At 39.3% G+C, this 25,226-nt stretch overlaps 3 protein-coding genes across 3 annotated transcripts in view; all 3 read left to right on the top strand.

The window, feature by feature from the left end:
• Nucleotides 1-994: 994 nt before the first annotated feature.
• Nucleotides 995-16,630, top strand: arvcfa (ARVCF delta catenin family member a). The gene is made up of 16 exons (XM_035667992.1): nt 995-1,015; nt 4,652-4,831; nt 5,970-6,565; nt 7,903-8,381; nt 8,466-8,649; nt 8,738-8,855; nt 9,194-9,362; nt 10,207-10,224; nt 10,354-10,425; nt 11,374-11,501; nt 12,373-12,523; nt 12,597-12,789; nt 13,399-13,510; nt 13,939-14,026; nt 15,493-15,569; nt 15,756-16,630. The coding sequence occupies exons 1-16, from the start codon at nt 995-997 to the stop codon at nt 15,846-15,848; spliced, it is 2,679 nt and encodes an 892-aa protein (XP_035523885.1). The 3' UTR covers nt 15,849-16,630.
• A 1,885-nt stretch (nt 16,631-18,515) lies between these two features.
• LOC118332956 (bone morphogenetic protein 10-like) lies at nt 18,516-20,340 on the top strand. Its single transcript, XM_035668409.1, has 2 exons — nt 18,516-18,855; nt 19,272-20,340. Exons 1-2 carry the CDS (start codon nt 18,516-18,518, stop codon nt 20,309-20,311), a joined length of 1,380 nt encoding a protein of 459 aa, XP_035524302.1. The 3' UTR covers nt 20,312-20,340.
• Nucleotides 20,341-24,282: 3,942 nt separating this feature from the next.
• smad4a (SMAD family member 4a) overlaps nt 24,283-25,226 on the top strand; it is an 8,494-nt gene continuing 7,550 nt past the window's right edge. Inside the window, exon 1 of the mRNA XM_035667882.1 lies at nt 24,283-24,633. The gene's annotated coding sequence lies outside the window, so the exon portion shown is untranslated. The remainder of the gene's footprint in view (nt 24,634-25,226) is intronic.

Below are 25,226 nucleotides of genomic sequence, written 5' to 3'. Positions count from 1 at the left end.
GACAATAAATTAAGGAGGTGTTGTGTAAAGATACGTAGGCAGACAGTGATGGGTGGTAAAAAGGGGTTTGGTTTGTTTGGTACAGTTTTGCAGAGCAAAGCCGTTGGTTTCAGTCTGTCTGGTGCTGCATACAGTGTTTATGCACCTTCCCATCCCTCCATTCCCCTGTCCCTCGCCCCTTTATTGCACCGCACATGGGTGACATAGGACTGAACTAGTGCGGGCTGCTCTATGCTCCAGCTGCATCTGCTTGTAAGCCCACAGGGAACGGTGTGTGTGTGTGTGTGTGTGTGTGCCTGTATGTGTGTGTGTACATGTGTGTACTCTGCCTGTGCACCAAGGCTGCCAGAAAAAAATGGGTAGAGCACATGGGATTGCGGGGCTCTGCACTTACCTAAGCCATTCACAGGCTCAGCATCACACAGTTGATTCAGCACCTTGCTAATAGCGCACACATTAACTGCAGCACAGAACAGAGGAGGAGTGCAGTAATGAGAGAGAGAGAGCCCTGCGTTTATTGCTTCTCAGTATGTGTGTCTGTGTGTGTGTGTGTGGACGTGTGAGAGAACGTCTGTGTTGAGCAAATGTGCGCATGGTGCGTCTAGTGTGTGTTTGTGAGAGAAAGAGAAATACAGGCTGAGAGAGTGAGAGAGGGAGGCAGAGAGAGAGAGTGAGAGAGGGGGGGGAGGATGGGGAGTAAAACAGTCAGTCAATGGCAAAATGCTTTTTTGAGACAGGGACAACAATTAACTACGTTTTAGCCCGTCCTTGCATATGAAGTGTGTGTGTGTGTGTGTGTGNNGAGAGAGAGAGAGAGAGAGCGGACGTGTGTTAGTGAGAGCTGGGAGGAAGGATGGCTGCTCATGTTTGAATTGGCTCAAATGCTCAAAGGAAGAGTCAAGGCAAAAATTCAGCAGCAGAGGCAGAGAAACAGACGTCTCACTGGGGGACGCATCTTGTTCATCATTTGTGGGGACGCAGAAAAGATTTGGCAATGCCTGCTGAAGTGAAAGAGGTAAGTGTGTGTTGGAATGGCTCTATTTGCTCTGTACCCTCCCTCTTTTTTGCCTATCAGTTTTTTTTCTTCCTGCAGAGAACTGTAGCCCTCCACAGCTTTGCATTCTGCCTCTGTCATGATGAATGAAGGAGGCATCAATCGCTTCACCTGCTTGCCTCTCACTAGTGTTCGGTGCAGTCTCCTTGTGTGCATGGGGACATGATGCTAACATCTTCATCAAGTGTGTTGTGTGTGTGTGTGTGTGTGTGTGTGTGTGTGTGGGTGCGTGTGTGCGTGCATGTCTGTGCATGTGTTCAAATGCATAGGCAAGCTTATAAGGGGGATAATCTTTGATTGCATTATGAGGAGAGGTTGTCCCTCCAGGGGGAAATGCTGCACACACTCTGGTAAGTGTATTGCCATGATGTATCAGAGAGACATTAAATCTGACCATGCAGCATTTAACTATTTGAGGATCAGAGCATAACCAGGAGTGAAAAGAGGCTCCAAATAGAAACTTTGAGAATGAATGTTCTTCCTTCCTTCATTTTCACGGCTTGGTTACAAAAGATAAAGAGTCTTTTAAATGCATGTCATTTCAGTGCCATTTTGATTCACAATGTACAGTGACACTGTAAATATACAGTGACCAATATGAGCATCACTGATTCAACAGATAGTGGAGGGCAGATGAGTTGTGACAAAGTTGTGACTAATGTCTTCTGACATCAGTGGGCTGATGTCATGTTTTATTATCCAGTGGAAGCATTACTCTTTCAGTCCCACAGTTTGATAAAGACAAACGGCCTGTTAAAACTAATTTATTCTCAAGTTTGATCACTACAAAATGACTTTGCCCCACTGATTTAATTGCAATTGAGAGTGCCCATTCTTCAAATCATCTTTTCTTTCTGAAGTGGATTTGTGACAAGTTTGAGTCATGGCTTGTGGCTGCTGTGCCCTTGAGCTGGTCACCAAAATCTGAACTCACTCAACATTAGATCAGACTCTGTGTCTCCCAAAATAATACCCCGACTGCAGCTGGCCTCAATACTGAGAGTTGACGGGAACAAGATGCAAATCATGTCATTCTGCCTCCTGCATCGCTGCACCTAACATCTATATACCATACCTTTTTTTTTAAGCTAAGTCAGATTCAGAACCATCATCTCGACCTATTTGGCTCTGTGAGCACACTTAGTTAGTGATGGTGCAGTGAGTTATTTAAATGAGCTTTGACTCACAGAGGCCTGGCCTTCCCTGGAGCTTGAATCAGACGGGGACAGCACACAGGCCCCTGTCCAGCCTATTATCGTCCTCCAAATCCTTAATCAAGCTGTCTGTAGAGGACAGTCGTACCCCGTCTGTCTTTTGGCCAGGCGTTCATTTAACGCCGCCTAACAATATCCAATCAACCTCCCCCAGAGGTGTTCAAGCCAGGATTGTCTCCCCGCTGCCAATTTCTCTTGTGTGAACCTTTCATCTCCTCGTCCCTCTGACACATTTTGTACATGGATACTAGCGGCTCTTGTGTTTGGTGAGGTGTTTGAAAAGCGAATCAAGCTCTCTCCCTCCACATTCAGTCAGCTGTTCACTGCAGCTTGATTTAATGCAGTGGAGTTGAGTTCTCAGCACTTGTTCGGTTTAATGCCGCAGCCTCAGAAAGAAGAGAGTTTTGGGAGATTTAACAGCTTATTTGGTTTTTTATCTCAGTACATCCTTCAGCATATTATGCCTGTGCCATTGAGTGTTACATATCCAGTGCAATTTTATGCATTTGTGTCCTATTTCTTAAAATTAATATTGATTTAGAGAATGGATAGGCAACTCTGATAATAAAATGGGCCATAAAGGGTACAGTAGGATTGATTTTCTCCACAATAAAACCTTTTAATTATACTCTCAAATGTTGTGATGGGTTGTTATGGTATTGTTTATCCTAGATTTTTAGAGAAATTTAACTGCTGCTATGAGAAGGACTTCAATAATAAGAAAAGATGTATCAGATAATCAGATATTGATTGAAATCATTAGAGCAGCAATGAAAATTTCTGTAGAAACACCAAAATGAATGTGAAGTTTGTGAGAAAATCAGCATAAAAATGTGTTTACAGTCAAATACTGCCTCCAGTTCTTTCTCAGACCAAGATGCTGAATAATTAATGCACTCTGGTTAATGAAACCCATTTTGTTGAAAAGAAAAGATAATTTAAGTTCTACTTGATATAAACAAGTGGAAATTACAGAAATATCCACATGTTGTACTAGAGCAGCAGCTGGGTTACTGATTTAAGCGTCTTGGGTGGTAAATCTGGACTCGCACCAAATAGGCTAACTTAAATGACAATAACTGACAGCTGACATTCAGCCCCCACTACAGTGTTACTGTAAAGGGGGCCTTTTTATACATGCTTACATAACACAATTGGGAATGTCAACATCTGTTTGGAGGGAATAATGCATCAGGAGATATCTACGAAAGGAATTTTAAAATGCTCTTGAGTATATTGAAAAAATTGCAGATATAACCAATAATAACCAACATTTTTAACAGTTATTTTAGCCAACATAGAAACATACATTGTTTCATCTCATGTCTGATGTTCCCACCAGTCGAGCTGACCTACTAAACTGTAACTGAGATAACTGGTGCAGATGCATAGTTCTGAAAAACACTGCTTTGCCCTGTCCTGATTCATTACCAAACACTAGACTGCTTGTGTTTAATTTTTATTACTTCTTCTCCTCCTTTTTTTGCACAGCAGTATGATCTGTGAAAACCTTCCTGCAAGATGTTTTCCCTGTCAGTTTTTGTACACATCAAAAGAAGTAAATCTGCTGCTTGAAATCATTAAAAAAAGTTTTAACAAATGCACAGAGAGTTGGGTGATTTATCAATTTTTAAATTGGCTTGTAGGAAATTTAAAAAAGAATTAAGCCTGGAACTTCACGAATTGACAATCATGCCTAAAATAAATTAAAGAACACTCGAGTGCACATATAATTAAAGAAGTAATTATGCATGCATAATGATTCTGATACATCAGGAATAATTTCTACTTGTTATACCAATAGTAATAGCAATAAAATGCTATTTACACATATAGGCTTACTTTAGCAATTACTCCGTGATAGAGATTAGCTGATATATTGCGCATCCTTGTCTGAAAACAAAGATATGACAGTGGAGAAACCCTACAGCCACTTAATTAATCGAGTGGTAAATGACGTATCTCATCCATTAACTTTATATCTGTATTTTTGCTGTCTACATTTGATCATTGGCAGAACTGCTTCGAACCAGCATGAATATTTTTCCTATGGACAGATTGCCCAATTAGATTAGAGAGAAAATGTCTCTGATTTTCCAGACAGATATTAGTTTAATTTAAAAATAAGTATTTATATTGGGATTTTTCAGCATGAATTCCACCGGTCATGTTTCAAATTATTCAAATTATGTTATAATGGAGCGGAAATGAGTTGAGCTCTCAACACCAACTCTGCTCACAACCCATCATCAAGAGCAGCTCGCTTATCATGTGACAGCCTAATGACATGGTGTGCTATCATGGTGTTGTATAATGTAAACATTATATGCATAATAGACTCAAATGATGCTGCAGTGCCTTACTCATTTATGTCTGTGCTCAGGAACAGAGTTCAGAGGGCCTTCCACCTCCACTATCTTTGTCCCAGGAGGCTAAAGAGGTGACTCTGGATAACCCGTCCACCAATGAAGAACTGGACACACCCACCTCCATAGCCTCTGTGATGACCTCAACCAATGAGAGTTCAACGGAGACCGACACCCCGCTGCAGACTGACTCTGAGGTTCATGACTTTATGTTTGGTCACTGTAACCACCTGCTGACTCTCTGCAGTTTATCAGAGTTTTTGATTGTTTGGCCAAGACCACAGGCTATAAAAGGCCTAATGGTCACTACATAAAAGTTTTTGTGGCCATTTTCTCAATTACTGGGATTTTTTTTTAAAATTAGCTTTACATTTAATTTGATGTAAAAAAAAAAAAAAAAAATGTCTACAAGACCCATTTGTCACTTACATACTCTTGAAACTACCTCTGTTAAATTCCAACTTTTTATCTTACTTACCCTACCCTACTACTAAAATTCATTATCACCAAAACGTGTTTTAAGTAATATGCACATATGCACCCTAAAGGAAATTTTCCACTAATTCACAACACATACACAAACAACAATCTCTTTTCACCTGAGGTACTTGTGTGTCTGGTCTCCTGAGACATCCATAAGAAACATCCATTACAGATACTTTGAAGTTCTCTGCAACAGACAGGACTATAACACTGAGTTGCAGTTGTACCGACAAGCAGAGAAAGAAGTTGCCCTCTGGGGCAATGATACCATGAAATTTAATGCAATTAGGTTCTATTTCATTGAATTGCTACATATATACATATTCTTGTGCTCAATACACCATGTTTTGCTCACACCCTCACTACGAAGGAGGAGTTCAAATCAAAATCAATTTACTAAACCAGACAATTAAATTTTCTGCAATTTACTCTGCTTCTAAACAGTGGCTGGACCTCAAGTTTTTTCATCAGAGTCCAATCTAAACTCATTTTCAACAAGGGGAATTCATTATTCTTTGGCAGGAAAGAAGAATTCATTATTTACTGGTGGCTCAGAAAGCCTGGGAAGTGTTGAAATGATGATGATTGATCATTGCTATGAGAAATGAGCTGGGGTGAGCTGCAGAGTTCAGATGAGCAATAAACACACACTGTAGGTAACAGAAACATGTTTGGTCTATTTCAAGTAAATTAAGACCAAATAGTTCCTGCTCAAACTGTAAACACACCAATTTGGTGGCATTTAATCGGATATAGGAAATCTGAGACCTTTCAGACTAATGGGATGTTAAAGACTAACAGAGAATCGGATTAGACTTTTGTACAGATAATAGTTGTGCTGCATCCTTGTAGGAATCCAAGGCTGTGGAACAAGAGGGCGAACAGACCCGCAGTGAGACCCAAGAATCCTCAGAAACACAGCAGGAAAACTTCCAGGCATCAGACACACCTGATCTCACATCGACTCCAGAGGTTCAAGATGACACTCCCACTGAGCAACCTATTCCCTCTGAGTCTGTTGCACCAACCACAACAATCACAACAACCATCACACACCCACAACCTGAGGTGGTACCGCAGTCTGGGGAGCCTCAGCCAGTGAATCCAGACAGGCAGAGCAGAGTGTACACCCTCCCTGAAAGCTACAGAGGCATTGGGGGTGACTTATGTGCAGGGTATGGAAGCCTGTCCCGTGGCTCTCTCCACAGCTACTGGCCCGCCAAGAACTTCCAGCCAGGGGCTCACTACACCTTACCCTTCCTCAGGGACAGCTATGCTCCCGCAGGCCTCAGCAGCCAGACGGAGGAGGACGGTCTCAGCGAGCGGGGAGAAAACCCTCTGGACATGAAGACTGACCACCCAGCTGCCAGTTACCCAACACTGGGGGGAATCCACCAGTTCAGGCCAATTACCACCATGGAGCTCCTCAGAGAGCCCTCCAGAACCAGGTAAGAGGGCGGTACATTAGATCAAACTTTATTGATTCCACAGGGGAAACTATGTAAATGGGTTTCAAGCACTCTTGTGGTGCCTGCATGCACATGTCCACATTGAGAGGGTGTTGGGAAAGTGAATTGGTAAAATGTATATGTTGCTTTGTCACACAGTCACTAAAGTACACAAAAAAAAAATATTGTAAAGAAATAAAAATGTATCTCCATGCAAAATGATGATTACCCTGCAGTTTGAGATGCTCAGTCTGTGTCAATATCAATATGGTCCCTGATAATGAGTTCACCTTTAACGAAGGTTACGAGACAGCCACTAGAAAGTCAATTCACCTTTGACATTAACAGCACGAATAAACTTAATATGTGAGGCAAATATGACCAATTGCCTTGACACCAAGATAATTTACCTGGTTTTCAACAGTTTGAGATTTTATAAATTTTATTCCATCAGTTATATTTTACACAAAATAACTTATGAATGTCAGTGATATGATGTTCTTTTTAAAGCTTTGATTAACAGGCACAAAATCTACAAAAAACTATAATGCAAAAACATCTAAACATTAGCCTAATAATCAAACTGAATTGTCATTTTGTTTTTAAAACTGAGATGTAGACAGACATTTAGAGGTCTGGCACAAGGGTAATGGATATAGATAGAACAATAATGTAAGGACAGCAAACGAGTATATGTGTGTACTGCTATATACTGCCACAGCAACAAACACATCCAATGTTCAAATCAACACTCACAGGGGACCTGCTGTGATAATAATATAAATTCAACTTTGTAGCTGCACACCCAGTAGTTGCCTCTATCCTGTTCCTGTAAGTCAGCCTGGACAATAGAAAGACAGATGGACAGCAGTTAAGAAGCAGCTGGTATCAATCAGGAATGGCAGCCTGCTGCAAAGTCGATAAATAAGGAGGTTTCACCTGTTATTGCCTGCCAGAAGCTTTTCCTTAGCCCATATAAAGTGACAGAGCTGTTTACAAAAGATACAAGCAACTCACTTATGCTGTTAAACTCACTGGAGCCCAGTCTATGAGACACAGAAATGTCATTCAACCTGTTGGCAAAAGGAGTAGTTTGACCTTTTTGGGAAATATGCTTATTCACTTTGGGGCTGATAATTAGATGAGAAGATGGAGATACTAAACTCATACTTGTCTGTTAAATGTAAGGCTACAACCAGGAGATGGTTAGCATAGCTTAGCATGAAGACTGGAAGTAAAGGGGAACAGCTAGCTTGGCTCAGATAACATAACATAACATTCAAAAATGTTTTTGTCCTGATCCCAACATGCATGCATGACTTTCCCTATCCTTTCAGAGGTGGCTATGATGACGCCTTCATGGCCCAGCTGGAGGGGAACCTGAATCCTTTCTTCCAGGCCATGTGTCGAGCGCAGACCCTGCAGTTCCCCCACAAACGCAGTAGCATGGTCAGCCTGGACAGCATCCGCAGAGACCCACGCTGGAGAGACCCCAACCTGCACGAGGTGATCTCGATGCTCAGCCACCCTATGGATCCAGTCAAGTCTAATGCTGCAGCCTATTTGCAGCACCTGTGTTATGAGAATGACCGCATCAAGCAGGAGGTGCGCCAGCTGAATGGGGTGCCGATGTTGGTGGAATTACTGGACCACCCTAAAGCTGAGGTCCACCGCAAGGCCTGTGGTGCTTTGCGCAACATATCCTACGGAAAAGACCACAATAACAAAATGGCCATCAAAAACTGTGATGGCATCCAAGCTTTAGTCAGGCTAATGAGGAAGTGTAGCAGCATGGAGGTCAAAGAGTTAGTCACAGGTACAGCTCAATTCCTGACTCTTGGAGCCATAACCTGCAACCCTTCATTTTAGTTCTACAGCTTTTGTATTCCTTCCTCTGCAGGCACTCTGTGGAACCTCTCCTCACATGAGCCACTAAAGATGATGGTAATCAACATTGGGCTTCAAACGCTGACTGACGAGATCATCATCCCACACTCCGGCTGGAGGAAAGACTCAGTCGACCCCTCCAAACTGCTGAGTGCTGAGTGGACCACAGTCTTCAAGAACACCTCTGGATGTCTGAGGTACGTTGGCTGCTTGTCATGGAACAAATGACAACAGTGATGGACCACACGATTTCACGCAGATTTGCTAACAAAGTTGTTACTGCAGGAACGTCAGCTCAGATGGGGCAGAGGCTCGACAGAGGTTGAGGGAGTGTGAGGGGCTGGTGGACGCACTCCTTCATGCCCTTCAGTCAGCTGTTGTCAACAAGGACACTAACAATAAGGTCGCTATATAATATAATATGATTTGTAGTGGCTTTAAGTCAGAAGTAAATATTACTTTTGTGAAGAGCAGTAATTTTCTTTCCCTGATTGAGCATAAAAAAAAAAACAGCATATATACGATTGCATTTGATTGTTTTAATGTGAGTCATCAAAGTAATCAAAGTATAGATAAGGTTCTCCAAAGTCTGTGACATTTCTTCAGAGTTTTAACAGAAAAAAAAGCAATATTATTATTCTGAAAAGGAAACAGAAGAATTAGTGTAAACACAAATAACTCCTGTTGCACTTTCCGTACAGCATCTTTGATTGATGTCTTCTGTAATTGTCCTCCATTTAGTCAGTGGAGAACTGCGTCTGCATCCTACGAAACCTGTCCTATCATGTTCACAAAGAAATACCAGGAACTGACCGATTTCAGGAACCCCATGCCAATCATCTGATGAGGTCAGTGGGGCACCAGAAGAAGAAGAATGATCCTGACTGTTTTGGAGGGAAAAGACCCAAAGGTTGGTCTGCTACCATATATGATGACATTACAATAATCCTTACTCCTTGAGTTATTTCAGTTTGATTGAAATAAACAACAATCATTCCATTTCTCAGGTCTCATTTGACAAATCAAAACACATGAGTAGGGAAATCTCCTGTATCTTGGTGTTTCTCTAGATACCTGCAACAACTAAAACCCCTATTTTTCAATAGGATCTATTTTCTTAATTTACACTTAGTTTACAGTAATCGACCAGTGTCCCTGTAATCCAACCATTTTCTTAGTTTGAAATTTGCTTTCAGTGTCCTGGCTTTAAGCATGGGTTTCACTTTTCTTGCCCCCTTTTATGCCAATGAGAGCCTGAATATTTCATAACCCCTACGCATGCAGGGGCTGATGATAAATTTTACTCTGTGGGTGGAGTGCCAGGTTCCAAAATTTAAAAAGCTTGTTTATACTTTGTGACGTCAGTTATATGATTTTTACACAATGCAACTGATGGTTTTTTAAACTGTGAAAAACATTTGGGAGTGATGCATAACTCATTTAAATAACAATTTGAATTACAGCTGATATACAATAATTAATAGGCTGCAGCAGTCTGTGCTGCCGGAAACAACTTAATGGAGAAACAATAGGGTTAGAGTTAATTGTAATTTAAAGTTTTATGGCTTTTGACCATTGCTAACCTTTCAACTAATTGCACAAAATTGACAAATGCCTCTGTGAGCCAAACATTGACCTGATACTGTCAGTTCCTCAGTGTCTCACCAAATGGAGGTGCTCTGTGTTTTCTGCATCTGTGTCACAATCTTATCTTTGATGTTTTTTCTTATTTTCCCTTCGACTGTATTCATCAGAGGAGTGGTTCAGTCAAGGTCAGTCTACCAGTTACTCCTGATTATTTTCATGGCAGTAATATTGTGATTTGATACCACATTAAATTGTCTGACATTATCTCTTGGTGCGCGGGTGTTTGTGTGCATGTATGTGTCTGTGATGTACAGGTTGGAAAAATGGATTTATGGACAGAAAATACGGTACATTGGATTTACCAAAACGTGCAGAACAAATGAAAGGTATATACTTGAAAAACATAATGACAACTTCACATAAAACATTACATTTAAAATACAAACATAAATTGAACACAAATACTGACTACAGTATGTGACATTTAGAAATAAGTAGGCTAAACATTAGGCTTACTAATACATTAAAAGTAGATACATATATCATATATCACTATCATAGTGCAAGTATTAGTACCTGCTTTCTGTATTATGTTATATGCTTTGTATGCATGATGTTGGCATGGCCTGAAAAATAATTAATTTAAATTCAAAGCCACACTTCAGCACCTGCACCACTCGAGGAGACTTCATTACTAAAACAAAATGATCCATCAAGTGAAAGACTGATAACATTTTTATCTGACAGAATCTAGAGGAGGAACATTTCCTCTGCAAGAACTGGAATTTGCTCAAGATACTGCATGACCTATGGACACTGATATATCTTTATTTGGTACATTTTGTGTAACCTTATGGCTGTTTTTAGTCATGAATGCCGTCTGCATATAGAAAATGTGGCAAAAAATATCAAAATTGCACTGTAAGGCTGAATACTGTACATGCTGCTGTTAGAACAGAGATCAGAGCTAAGCTGATGCCACCCACACTCCAGCCAGTGAATGCAAATCAGTATGACAAGCATGTTATGGTCCCAGGTCAGCTTTATACTACTTGTCAGCCATCCAGCAGCCTCCACTGGCTGAGTACAAAAAATCTCTGCAGGAGTCTGACAGAGTTACAATTTTCTTGCATAGAGAGTTTAATTAAATTAATCTATATATTTTTCTACTGACCTACCCACGTACTGACTTAAACTAACATAGAAAGAAGAAATTGTGGAACAATTTTATCATATATACATTTATATTAAGTTATTAATGACACTGATGGTCATGCGGGCATTTTGCCATTGCTTCACTGTCATCCCTGACTTTCTCTGCCTTTCTCTAAAAGGGTTGGAGCTGCTGTACCAGCCAGAGGTGGTGAGGCTCTACCTCTCTCTTCTCACCTGCAGTCACAACCACAACACCCTGGAGGCGGCCGCAGGAGCACTGCAGAACCTCGCTGCGGGACACTGGGCTGTGAGTGGATGAAACTGCTAGCTATTTCTTAGACTAATGACATTTCACAGGGGTTGTGATTGTGGAGTGTATTCCAAACACAAAAAATGTCTCTATAAGGTTGGACATTGGAGCATTAAACTTTAAACTGATGCAGTTATCAAGTGACTTTTTGGCCCATTCACGGTATACTCATATGTATTCACAGTAGATCGCCATGGCTGTTGTCAAACTGTCCTAGTGCCCTTATATGTGTTTGTTGTTGATTTGTGTTTAGATGACATCACCACTATCTGTCTCTGCAGCTAGGATAGACTTAAAATAGAGGTTTAACATATATAAATAACATCATCAGTTAGATGTAAATACATCAGTACAACATGGGAGCGGATTTACTACTTATTTATTTAAGTCTGCACTGTGCAGAGTCAAAAGACAACCTCCTCAAGCCCTCACTGTATATGCCCAGAGCTTTTTTCTTGGCTGGTTGGGTTGTGATTCTGAGTAAAAAAGAGGGAGATGTGGGGTTGATCATTTTAATCTAGCTGAACTCTTTAGATTGATTTGTCAGCAGCCTGTATGATCAAAAATCACTTTTACTGATATGTCCCCATGCAGATCCATAGGCCTGTCAAATAATGTGCTTTGCCAAGATATACTGTGCAATGAATGTCACTATAATTTAAGATCAATGCTAAGGCCGCACTCAGATTAAAGAAGTTTTAAAAGCCTTGGCAATTTATTTCCATTCCATATTTTCCATGTAGTTTTGGTGAGATGAGTGGTTTTGTAAAGGGAAAATTATGAAAGGGAGCCCCAAAAGCAAAATCTCACAGAAAATGCTAGTGCTGACATCACTCTGCTCTCATATAATTTGTGTTTGCTCTTGTAGTGGTCCAGCTACATCCGGGCCACAGTGAGAAAAGAGAAAGGGCTGCCTATTCTGGTGGAGCTGCTGCGTTCAGATGTGGACAAAGTGGTGCGAGCTGTGGCTATCGCTCTTCGCAACCTGGCGATGGACCGAAGGAATAAAGACCTAATAGGTACACGCTTGGAACTTTCATCTACATACACATACATCCGGACACTCGCACTAACTTTGCTATGTTGTTACAGGGAGCTATGCTTTAAGGGACCTTGTCGGTAACCTGCCATGTGGGCAGCAGCACCCAGCGAAGAATCTTGAAGGGGATACAGTAGTGTCTATTCTGAACACTATCCATGAGATCATCACAGATAGCCCAGAGAATGCCCGAGCCCTCATACAGGGTCATGCTGTGCAGAAACTGGTGGCCATCAACAAGTCAAGGTACTTTTAAGTAAAATAAAGTCTTTCAAAGAAAGTGTTAACATTCGTACCTTTAGCCAAATGTTTAAATATGTACTGCATTCCAAACAAAAAACAGTGAATAGCAAAACTGGTCAAATAATAATAGTACAGCTTGCTAAACTGTCAGGCTGTAATTTCAAAGTAAAAGTCTCAGATATTGTCCTTTCAAATAAGATGGAAGATGCACCTTTCTGTTAACTGGTTTACATTTATGTTACATACAGTTAACCTGGATACATTAGGTTTGCATCTTATTGATAATCTGTATAATCCATATATTTGTATATATTTGCTCTAGAGATATTTGCACTCTATCCTATTTTGCACTGCAACTGCTGCACAGAGATTTCCCTTGGGATAAATAAAGTTCAGTTGTATCTTAAGAGGAAACTGTATTGGTTTTATAGTATTTGTTGCTGTGACTGCTTAATATCTGTTTATACTTCTGACACAGCCTCAGTGCAACTGCTCATGATATTATAAGCATCATGTCCCAGGGCAGTCAAAAATGGAATTTAATCATCGGGACAGTATTGTCTCACAGCGGTCTTCTGTTGTTTACCACACTGTCTAATGATTTGTTGTCAGCCAATCAGCCCGGGAGACCAAGGCAGCTTCCCATGTCCTCCAGACAATATGGTCCTACAAGGACCTGAGAAACACTCTGAACAAGGCAGGTTGGAACAAGAGCCACTTTAAGGTATTTGTTACTTTTTGTTGGCCAATAACAAAGACAGAGACAGCATGCATAATGAACTAAATAAAGCCTCTTTTATTTTGTTGTGGCATGACTATACAAACCTCTTTATGTCTGGTAGTATTAATATGTGTCAAGATATAACGTAGTTGTCAAACATAGAAAAGAAAAGAAAAAAAAACAACATAAAGTCACCTGTGAAATCTGTGTTTTGTCACATAAAAAGGGAAGTGGGGACAGTGAAAGAGAATAAATGAATTTTGAGCTTATAGTCTCCTGTTGCATCCAAAACACGATGTGTTACTGTCCAAGACTGAGTGCAACTCAGTCTAATCAAAACCAATGTAATGCCCTTCTGTAAAATTAGAAGAACTGGAAAGCATAAAATTCAGGTTGTCAACCATTAACATAATCCTTTTTGTCTTTCAAAGCCAACAACTACTGGAGTGACTAAAAACTCCAAGAGTGGAAAGCAAGGCAGCGATGACATCACCTTGCCTCTCATGGACAAAAACCAAGGTCAGCAAAGCATTTCATGCATTCCGTCAGCAAAATGTTATTAAACCATCATCTAAATGAGAAGAGTGTCCTCCAGCTCAGGGAGAGAAAAAAAAAGCTTTTAAACATACTGTGGTTCTTGTCATGTCAGGGACAAAGAAATAGGCATTTACAGTCCCGGACCATATTCTTCTGAAACATAGCCTTGAACCAATGATGTGCTACCAAGGTTATCAGTGCACAGACTTGGCTTATTAGCCTGAACAGTCTCTCCCAGAGGTAGGGCAGGCTCACGCATCACCAGTCACATTTTGTTTGAACACTATTCCAAAAGGGCACCCGCTTTCCCACGTCAAGAGCGACCTCTAGCTTCCCAGTGAAACAGGGATTTTCTCTTAAGGCTTCCTTATGAATTATAAACACAACTTAAATACACTTTAAAATATGAATTTGGAGGGAATAGGTATAAACTACTTTCAATGAATTATTTCATTGCTTTTGCCCGTTTCTCTCTCTGATGTTGCAGTCTAAATGAATAGATGTATCCTTCTGGAAACGTGTTTCACTTAAAAGTGCAATATTATTATATTCTATATCAAACATTATAAAGTCCTATGTGGCACCCCTAAACAGTTTAATATAGAACACCAAATACAGTAATTAAATGCTAATAAATTAACATTTGCAACCATTTTGCCAACTATTCATTTATTCCAGCTTCTGCAATGTAATGCTGCTTTTGTACAGCTTCTTTGACTGGCCTGTTCTGCAAAAGTATTGTTGGTGTAGGGTTGATAGGCTCCTGTAGACAGTAACAGTAAAATATGTTGCATATTTGTAATTGTATTGAAGTGTTTCTAGAATTGGTGTTTGGAGGTAAATGGTAAAATATACTACCTCATTTACACAGTACAGGAAACTTTGTCTTTAGATCAGTAGTAGTATAAAAACAAACATTCCTCTGGTATTCTAAGAAATAAGGACAAAAAGACACAGATACAAAGACATTCAGGCTAAAATTGAGCCACATTTATTAACAACTGCTGACTAATGTAGCCAGGTCTTTGTTTACTTATAACTTTATTACAACTTTTTTTGAAGTTATACATGTAACTTTACTGTATTGAGGGAAAACCAAAACATCATCCAGCTTACAAGCTTACTGGTATGATTATTTTTTAACTGACAAGTAACTGATAATATAATATAATATATTATAATAATTAACCTTTTGTGGCAAAAGGTTTTTTGATTTGGGTTATAGAACCCTGGTTCCTTATTTTACCATTTAAGGAGTGAATAGTTTTATTCTAAAATGATTGCACTCACAGTTTCCAATAGCAGGTTACCTTTTAGAGGGGACTGGTGGACAAAAGTTTCCCTATAAACTGATTTACATCTGTTTTTTTTCTCTTTTAATGCATTTCAAAGACTTCCCTTCATCTTACATCTATGATTTATAATATGATTGTAATTTTCCTTTGCAGATGTATATTCCAGCTTGGAGCCAAATGACAGAGTTGGAGAAGGAAAAGGGCCTGTTGTTGAAAGAGACACTCTCCAGGTAATCTACCACTTGAATGCACTGAATGCATATAAACCTAGTATGGAGGATAAGCAGATGTTGTAATAGTTTTGTTTTACATGATTTCATTTAAAATGATTACTTTCTTGTGACTTGTGTTTGCATCTGTCAGTACTTTTTATACAAAGTGACTAACACCGGCGGTTTGCATATTTCTTGTCCTAGGCGATAAGTGAGAGAAAACACTTCATCAGAGCTGGCAGGCCTGCAGTGGGCCTCATGGATAACAAACCTCCACCACTGGACTCCTGGGTGTAAACATGACAACACGGCCAGTAAAGCCAGTTAAATCCTGTAGAGACACTTTCCATTGGTGAAATACGGATTTGTGCCATTTGCTCATTCTTGTACAAACAGAGAAACACATTCAGTAAAAAAGAATTTCCTTTGTTTACAGGAAATAATGTGCCAAACATTTACATGTATTTATAATTGAGATTATTTGGAAATAGATTTGATGGATTTTGTCGTTTAGGATGATACTGTCTGTCTGAAGCTCATGATGTATGACATCTCAAATAGCCTAAATATGCAAGAATCATGACTCCAAAGAATATATAACATATACAGTTTGAATTTTATTGCTACACAAATATGAGATCATTTATAATACTTCTAGTTTGTCAAGCTATTAAGGCCTAAAGTGACATGTGGATCTGTCTTCCCCATGGATTCTGGGGTGAATTCTGATATGAAATAATTTAAATAATATTTTAGGTCAGTGTTTGAGATAATTAGGATTATGGCTGACGTCAGCCTAGTCATCAAAAACATTAAAAATTTTTGGAATTCAGTTTATTCTTGACAAACCTGCCATCAGACTGTGCAGTCATTGGAAAATTCTCTCTATTCCATTTGTTTTCATGATAGGCAAAATGGGATTGTAAATGTGTAACAAAGGACTGTTAATATTCTAAATGAAGGTATTTATATTGTAATATTTATTGTAATACCCATGTTATTAATTAAAAGTTGTTGCTGTGTATTAGCCAATACTGATAAGTGAACCTACATTCAATACAACTCTGCTTTGCAGTGGTCCTTTTTGCATTGCGATGTTGAATGACAAATGAAAATAAATGATGTGCATAATTTCTCATTTTTATTTGTATTCTCTTTTTGTATTACAGATGAAGTTTATGTCCTCATCCAATTGATCAGTGAGTACCCTTTAAGCAGCTTGCCAGTTAAACAACTCCAATTGTATGTGCTACAATGTACAATGATATGCAAGATTTAAAACCACTAGCCTATCAGAGGCCACATCTGTGCCAAACTGCACGTGCATTGGCCCAAAAAAAAAGACACATTTATTTAACTATTCAAGGGAAACATACTCAAGTCCCACTGTCCCAACAGTCACAGGTTGAAACTAACAAACAGGAATATGTCGGACATCTTTTATACAGTAAGAATGGTTTTACATATAGTTATTTGGCATGAAACAATAATATGGCCTAACTCTACAGTGATAATAGTTACTTCAGAGGTAAAATATTTTTTTTAGGAATTCTAGAGATTACTTTGTCTGTACCCAGCATGTGTTCAGTTCTTTGTAAAAAAAAAAAACAATACTGCCATATACTGACTGATATGTAGAATTACATTAAAAAATATACAAAAAAAAGTAATTGTAACTTTTATGCACTGATTGAATATTTCATTAATCATAGAGTTGCCGAAAAGTGATTTAAAAAATATTGGGTCTACACTTCTGACTTTATGCATCTAGTGATTAAACAGTGACCCAGTAATGGATTTTCAGTAATTCATTCAAACAGAATAGCAATGCACACAATACATTAAACTGTCAAGACATTCACATAACCTCATATCCACAGTGATTATGAACTTCTGAACTTGCATGTTGCACACAGCCACTGAGAGGGCTAAAATGTGTCGGCATTAGTCATGTTTCCTCCTGCAGGCTGCAGAGCCCACTTGCATAAGTGGTGGCATTTAAGATAAACGTGTGTACTGTGGGTTCATATATCCACGTATATCTGCATGTAAAGGCATAATATTTCTTATATACAGTGATGATTGGATTGGCTGAAAGGTGTTATGTCGTAGACAGGTTTGTTTTAGGTCACAATGATCTAAAATTATTTTTTAAAATTAGTTTCATTACTTTTTATTTGTTGTCATTTATTTGTTTAAGTGGGTGTATGGTGAAATTATGGTAATAATTACATATGTGAGGTGTCAGAAAGCCACTATTAGAAAACAAAACCAGTAATTAGTTAAAAGCATATGCAAATGAGATCTTCACAACCTGATTAAAAATGTTAATTAAATTTTATATGGAAGAGGCAGAGGTACAGATATTGAGTCTACACTGGCCTCTTGGGGAGATTGCTAAGCATAAATTAACAATATTGTAAATTGTCAATTGATTTTCTGAATTAGACAGGAAAGTAGTACACACAACATCATTTCCATGCTTAATCTGTCCCACATTTTTGGAGAACTCAATTGCAATGACTTCCTTATCTCTTCCTTATCAACATGGTGCAGCATATAGCAGATCATAAATCAACTGTCATGTCAATCTAAAATCACTACGGCGAGTGTTGTCAGAGAAAAGCATACATAAAAATGAATATCAGAGGAAATTATGGATAGCCATAAGTTTCTGACAGGGAGAGAGAGAGAGAGGAGGGCCGAGCAGGTCCTTGGTGACATCTCTAAACATGTCAGCACAGCACATTGGACAGCACAGCCCTGCCCTCAGAACCAAACCACAAGATCAACAAGGGCAAAGCTGTTTTCTCATTGCCCCCCACAGCAATCTGTTGTCCTTTAATGAAGGACAGTCCTTCCTCGAAAGGTTAAAGTGGTTACAGGTATCCACTCTAAAGGATCCATCACATCTTCTCATCTGATACTGAATCTTTGGATTTAAACCTTTGCTCCACTCCAACTATGACTGTTTCAGTCTTCTCCAACGGTGGGTTTATCCGCTCTCTGAATGTCGTACTTCTGATGTTGACTGGTTTGAGCTTGAGCAGTCCCATCAGGTCTCCTGAGAACCATCACAGGACATCAGTCGGTAGGGGTGTGGGTGATAATCCGCTACTTGATGCACAGGACTTTCTGAGCCATTTTCTGTCCACAATGAACCTCACAGAGCTGAGGCCCCAGCCTAGGCCCCTTGCTGCCCGTGAGGAGACACCAGAGTACATGCTGGAGCTGTACAACCGATTCGCCCATGACCACACTGCTGTGCCCTCGGCCAACATTGTGCGCAGTTTCAAGAATGAAGGTACAAACTTGATTTTGTTTAATGCCACAAAAATCACAGAAAATGTATATATTGCATAAACATTCTTCAACATTGTATTTTTTTATATAACACGTAAAACAGATTTGAAGGATTAGCTTTCAGATCACTGGGACCATGTTTGACGTTCTACTAATTTAATGTTTTAAAATATTTGACTACTTTTATTTATGAAAGTCAATATTCTGTAAGTCTGAAAGTTGTCAACTGTTTTCATTGAAACTATGAAACTGCACTTGAATAAAGCCTACAATTTAAACTAACCAAACACATCTATAATGGAAACTGTGTATTTAATACAAGGGTGCATTTTAATATTGTATCTAGTTCAACTTGAGATATGACCACAGAAACATACAAAATGCACTGAGGCACACTTATTGATATTTTGATTTCAGATTCCTCCCCAAACAGTATAACAGCCAGAAGTGTAAGGATACATCCTCTGCTGTTCAACATCTCAATGCGCCACCATGAGCACATAACAATAGCTGAGCTTCGCCTTTTCACACTGGTCCGGAAGGCCCAAAGACCATATGCTGGCATTGACTGCAAGGTGACCATCTACAAAATACATGAGGGCCTTGTTTGGACAAAAGAGGTGGGGAAAGAAGGGAGAAGGAGGGCTAAAGAGGAGGTGGTGGAGATGAAGGATTTGGAGGAACTGGTGACAAAGCATATCCATGCCAAAGATAACAGCTGGGTGTCATTTGACCTGACTCATGTGGTTACACTCTGGCTGAAGTCAGGGTGTACAACTCACAGACTGGAGGTTCATATTGCAAGCCTGGAGTCAGAGGAGGAAGGGGCCACACAAGAGGAGGGCGGGAGGTTGGTTGAGATTGATATCGACAGGAGTTTGGAGGGGAAACACAATGCAGTGATGATTGTATTCTCAGATGATCAGAGCAGAGACCACAAACAGGATAAGCAAGAGCTCAACCAGATGATTGAACATGAGAATGACCTTCCTGAAAACATGAGCCAGCAAGCTTTCTGGGGGCATGTTAATCACAACACTGGCCGTGCTAACCAGGACAGGCTGGACCAACAGTCTCTCACACAACTGCAGTCCAACCTTATCTATGACACACCTCCCCGAATCCGTCGCAATGTTAAGAGCGAACCATGCAAGAGGACCCCGCTCTTTGTGGATTTTAAAGACATTGGCTGGGATACGTGGATCATTCAGCCTCTGGGCTATGAGGCATATGAGTGCAACGGCGTGTGCAACCCACCTATGACCTCCGAGGTCTCGCCTACCAAACATGCCATAGTGCAGACACTGCTGAGTGTTAAGAGTCCAGAGAAGGCATCGCGTGCCTGCTGTGTACCCACTAAATTGGAGCCGATCTCACTCCTTTATCATGATAACGGGGTGATCACTTTCAACCACAAGTATGAGGGAATGGTGGTGGCAGAGTGTGGCTGTAGATAGTCCTTAAAGTGATGCTATTACACAGAGATAGAGACTGTGCACTGATGGAGCCAAAGAAATAATCATCATCTGAGAAACATCTATCTATCTTCCATCGTTATCTTCTTCTATCGTATGCTTCTATCTGTGTATCGTATGGTATCTATCACTATCTGTCTATCTGTCGTATCTTTATCCTATCATTATCTATCTATCTATCCACAGTATCTAAGATCTCATACAGTGGTGTGTAAAAACACGAGTCTAGACTTAGTTGTAAAGTAGGGATGGACACAAATCTGTGCTACATGATGTATATTTGTAATTGTATAAAGGTAAATCAGTTATTATTATTTTACTGTAGAATACAATGCTTTTAAAGTAATGCTGCAAATCCCTTTAAACACTCTGTTGTGATTTATTATTATAATATTTAGCAGATTTTTGTAGATTGTAAATGACAGTAACAGGTCATATTCTTGCAAATATGGCAGCAGTGACAGTCAAAACAAGATCTCTGGGTAAATATTCCTTCCTTCAACCATTTTCAGATGAAGTGAGCTCCATGTCATTAGGGGCAAGTCAAAAGGTTAAATACTTCCGCACTTACGATACCAGCCGTCTGAATAATTTGGAAAAATGTATTTGAGATTTAAGTACATAAAATGTACCCTGAGTGCAAAGTTTCCAGGTACAGAATCTAACAAAAGTGAGGTTTCGCACTGCTGGCTCACTTTTCATCACAGACCTTTCTCCCTTTTTCCATCTACATTTTGTTCTGGCAGAAATTATTCCTGAAGTTGAGAAGCTCCAGCTTATCTAAACTGAAATGTTCTTTCAAAAGAAATCTACATCTTAGGGTAGGCTACCAGATTACAATGATTTGCACTACCGTTAGTATGCTGTATGTTTTTTCAAATATGAAAATCTCTTAAACTCAGCTGTAATTGAATCATAGTCTTGCCAAATTGCTTAGCAGATATAGATATACATGCTGAAGATTTGTAAATGGTATCATTTGTTTCTGTGCCCTATGGCATGTTGGAGCCACTGAAATGATTTAACGAATGTGACATTTTTTCCTCTTATTTGCTTGCCAAGCTTGCAGAAAAGATATTTTTTCGATGGCTTTTGACCAGAAGAGGATTTTCACGGTGTCTTGGAGCTCTTTGGGGCTTCTTGTCTGAAAAATGCACAATTTCTCTTACCTAACATTGCTGTCAACTGCTGTGAAATATTTCTTTATGCCCGAGCCATTCATATCCTGCTTTTGGTTCTCACACCAACATTAATCTTATTATGGCTGTTAAAATAAAACATCTGAAAACAAATATATTCATTGACCAATTTTTCATCTCTTGTACACACTGTTTTATTGTCAGGTAATCACTGCACTCCCTATTCTAACAACCTTAATCCTCATCCCTCTAGCGTCACATGCCTGGCGGGCCTCTCTCTGCCCGCTTCCATGCCATAGTGATAACGAGGTGTCAGAGCCTGGAGTCTTGTAGACCGTCACTCAGGATGAGACGCCACTCCAAGTGGCAGCATTTGTGAGAAGGTGGTGTCAGATTCCTGGTATCCAACGCCAACAAGCTCTATTGACAATCCTGCCATCAGGTTGCTTGGTGCCCTCTGAACCCTCCCACTTCCTTTTTCTGACACGGGCATGCGGACGCCCTTATCAAGGCCACAGCAACAGTACAAACGGAAAAAAATACATGTCACATCATCACCTAGCTTCTGCTGTTAACAGTCGGAAGCAGATAACATAATGGAATAACACTGTGGAACTTTCTAACTTAATGGGATCCTCGCTCGGCACACAGATTTACATAGGCCAAGTGTGCAGGGCAGAGATATCGACTGGCAGTGAACAAATTGATTTCTCAGTGTGAGCCTTATTTAAAACTATAATAAAGGTTCAATATGTAGAAACATAACTCTCACTTCATCAGACAGGTATTAAAGAATTGGTGTAAAGTGGCTACTGGATAGGTTGTTTTGCACCTAATTTATGTTCTCCTGATTTTCTGTGTGTTTTGTCAGCTTGAACACTCTTCACTATATTCAATATGTGTTCTTGACAGTTCATCATGTTCTGTTTTACTGGCTTTAATTTTATACACCCACTGTTTAAACAAAGCTTTATTAAGAATTAATTACTACATTTAAAATAGCTAACAGCATTACAAATATATCTTTCTGTTTACACCTACTGTAAAAACAATAAATGCGTTTTTCTTTATGAAATACATAAACAAAATTTGATTGGTTCTCCAAAACCTTAGTTTACACTTCACACCTAAACAGCTGCTTTTGAAATGGTGCTTAATATCTGTGTACAAATGGTATGTTCATGCTATATCTGATCATCTGGGTTATTATTTCCTCAAAGGCAGAAAAATCTAGGGACAGGTCAAGCTCATCATAATGACTGTTGAAGAAAGGATCCATTAAACTGCATTTGAAAAGCTGCTTTTTCATAATGTATCAGTTCCTTTACCAAACGTCTGCATGGTCTGGAAAAGGGATCCATGTCAACAACACATTTCAGCAGGTTCATGTGATGGCAGCTTTGTTCGTCACTTTTTTAGCAACAAAGCTATTGTTGTTCATGGGTGGCCAACTTTAAATTATAAACACATGGTTAATCTCATTGGGAGATATGGAAGAGAGAGCGTGAGAAATTTGGACAGGGGACTGTCTTTAATGCTGTAATGTCATGCTGTATTATAACCACAAGGGGGAGATTTTATATTACAAACTCACCACAACATAAAAGAGGGTAAGAGGGCTGCTTTCCTACACCTGCCTGCAAATTGAGTTTAATGTAATATGAAGAAGTCTTATTAAGGTTATAAAAATTGTTAAGACACTTTCATGCACCCAGAAAATATGAACTAGTATTATAACCAACTTATTTCTATGTCGATAACCCTCTGGTGACACGCCATATTTTGACATGTATAAAAAAGATTTGGAAATGTTCTAAAATAGTACTTTATAAGTGATGTATGATTATCCGTAAAGCTTTTCAGTAAGAGTTGAGTTCCAGCATCCCACAGGTAGGGGTTTTGTGATATCTCTCTTTTGACTCTTATTGTGTATCACTGTGTATCACTGTCGCCAATTTAGTGTATGTATAAACATAGATTTTTATGAGAGGAGAACGGGGAGGAAACATTAATGTGATTGCATTTCATAGCTGTCCTGTTGTAATTTTGAAATTTTATTGTAACTATAATTGACTCATCTAATTGTGTTCCATTTTATAAGATGTCCAGAAAATGGAATACATCTAAAAGCTATTAAGTTAAAGCTAGTTCAGCATGTGATTGCCGTGGTCATATTGACTTGCTCTGTGGCCTTGGGGCAATAAAGGGCAGTGGGCTCTTAATGCCTCCCCAATTACTCCAACCCTTTGAGTATGTAGCATATACCCTGTCATCTTTAAGTACCCACCAGGCACAGTTCACACAGCAGACTACACATTGCAGCTTTCAGCCAACCCACAGTGAAATACTGGCCATACAACTAGATTGATTCATTCTCAGACTGAGAGTCTGGGGCCAATTAACTGTTGCACACTTGATCCCAGTTGGTAATCCAGCCGTAAATGGTCATTATTTATTGGGATTTAGACATTTTGATTGTTTTGATTTACTTCACTGTTCACTACTAAATCAAACCATGGCAATTTTTAATAAACTCAGATGAACTGTAGTGAAAAACATACATTTTCATGCATACTGCAGCACCCACCCTCAAATTAGCACACAAGTAGCCCAGAATACAGCGAGACAAATACTCAACAATACTTTAACTGGTTCCTTACAGGGAAATAGTGATATATTGGCATGGGTTTAAAAGCAGAGTAGGTGTTTTTAGCGTTATTCTATCTTTTCCAGATACGTTTACAAACACAAGCGCCACGCCTGTCACATATTGTGTGCATGCTCTGTACAGTTGTGGGTGGAGAGGATTTTTTTTGGTTTATTTTCGTGGCCAGCAAACCAGTAAACGTGTTATCTTATAATATATATATATATATATATAACGTTATATATTACAGTTTAGTATAATACGGCCAACAAATAAACTAGTATTTGTTTAGCTAATGTGATATTGTAACATTCATGAGGTAGTGGATTTGGACATTTAGAGGAAGGTTAGCGAGCGAGTGAAGTTGATGAAGCAGAGGATGTTAGCGTATGTGCTAGCAGGCTAGCCATTATATCTTTATCGCTACATATCATATCAAAATTTAGGTATCCAAAGCCACCCACTTATCATCGTCCACCACTGGGACTACCGCTAAATTACCGCGCAGAGAAATCACAGTAAGTCCACAAATCAGTGTTTGATTCAGCTAATGATGGGATGCTTTCTTAACTCACGTTAGCTTTGGCTCGCTAACACCTACAGAGCCACTCGACATTAGCTGGGCAATGCTACCTAACTTAATGCTCTTAAACAATAATACTTTTCCCAAACATATGTGTTATTTTGATTAGTCGCTAGTAATATCTGGGCAGTGTAATTCACGTTGGGTCGCATACTACTGAGATATTGTTCAGAAAGATGGTTTTGTGTGTTCATTAGCTCTGGTACCCATCAGGGCTAACGTTAGCAACCTAAAGTTCACTTAATGTAAATGTTAATATAATAAACCCAGAGTAGAAAGTTACAAAACTTAGTTTGGGGTTTTGAGTTTCTGTGAGTTTTAATGCAGTAGCTGTGCATTTGTAATGTATGCTTAAAGCACAAGTTTGCGTTATTGTAACACAAGTCAAATTAAACTGGGTATGTTAAATTAAAGTATTAAATGAGAGACATCCTGAAATATTTATCCGTAGAGGTTTTAAAAGTTACTGTAAACTCCACCACTCCACTGTGGCTAGTGGCGTTAGTCAATCAATCAATCAATCAAGTT

The sequence above is a fragment of the Morone saxatilis genome, unplaced genomic scaffold (assembly GCF_004916995.1).
Source record: "Morone saxatilis isolate NCDOM2014 unplaced genomic scaffold, NCSU_SB_2.0 Contig21, whole genome shotgun sequence".
NCBI lineage: Eukaryota > Metazoa > Chordata > Actinopteri > Moronidae > Morone > Morone saxatilis.
The sequence above is the reverse complement of the archived record's forward strand: the minus strand, read 5'-3'. Positions and strand labels throughout refer to the sequence as shown.

Bases quoted from the DNA above. Each gene is read 5' to 3' on its own strand.
- arvcfa (XM_035667992.1), top strand. From the start codon at position 995: ATGCCTGCTGAAGTGAAAGAG. The intron at 8,856-9,193 runs GTCGCTATATAA...TCCTCCATTTAG, and splicing joins ACAAGGACACTAACAATAAG to TCAGTGGAGAACTGCGTCTG. The intron at 11,502-12,372 runs GTGAGTGGATGA...TTGCTCTTGTAG, and splicing joins TCGCTGCGGGACACTGGGCT to TGGTCCAGCTACATCCGGGC.
- LOC118332956 (XM_035668409.1), top strand. From the start codon at position 18,516: ATGACTGTTTCAGTCTTCTCCAACGGTGGGTTTATCCGCTCTCTGAAT. The intron at 18,856-19,271 runs GTACAAACTTGA...TTTTGATTTCAG, and splicing joins GCGCAGTTTCAAGAATGAAG to ATTCCTCCCCAAACAGTATA.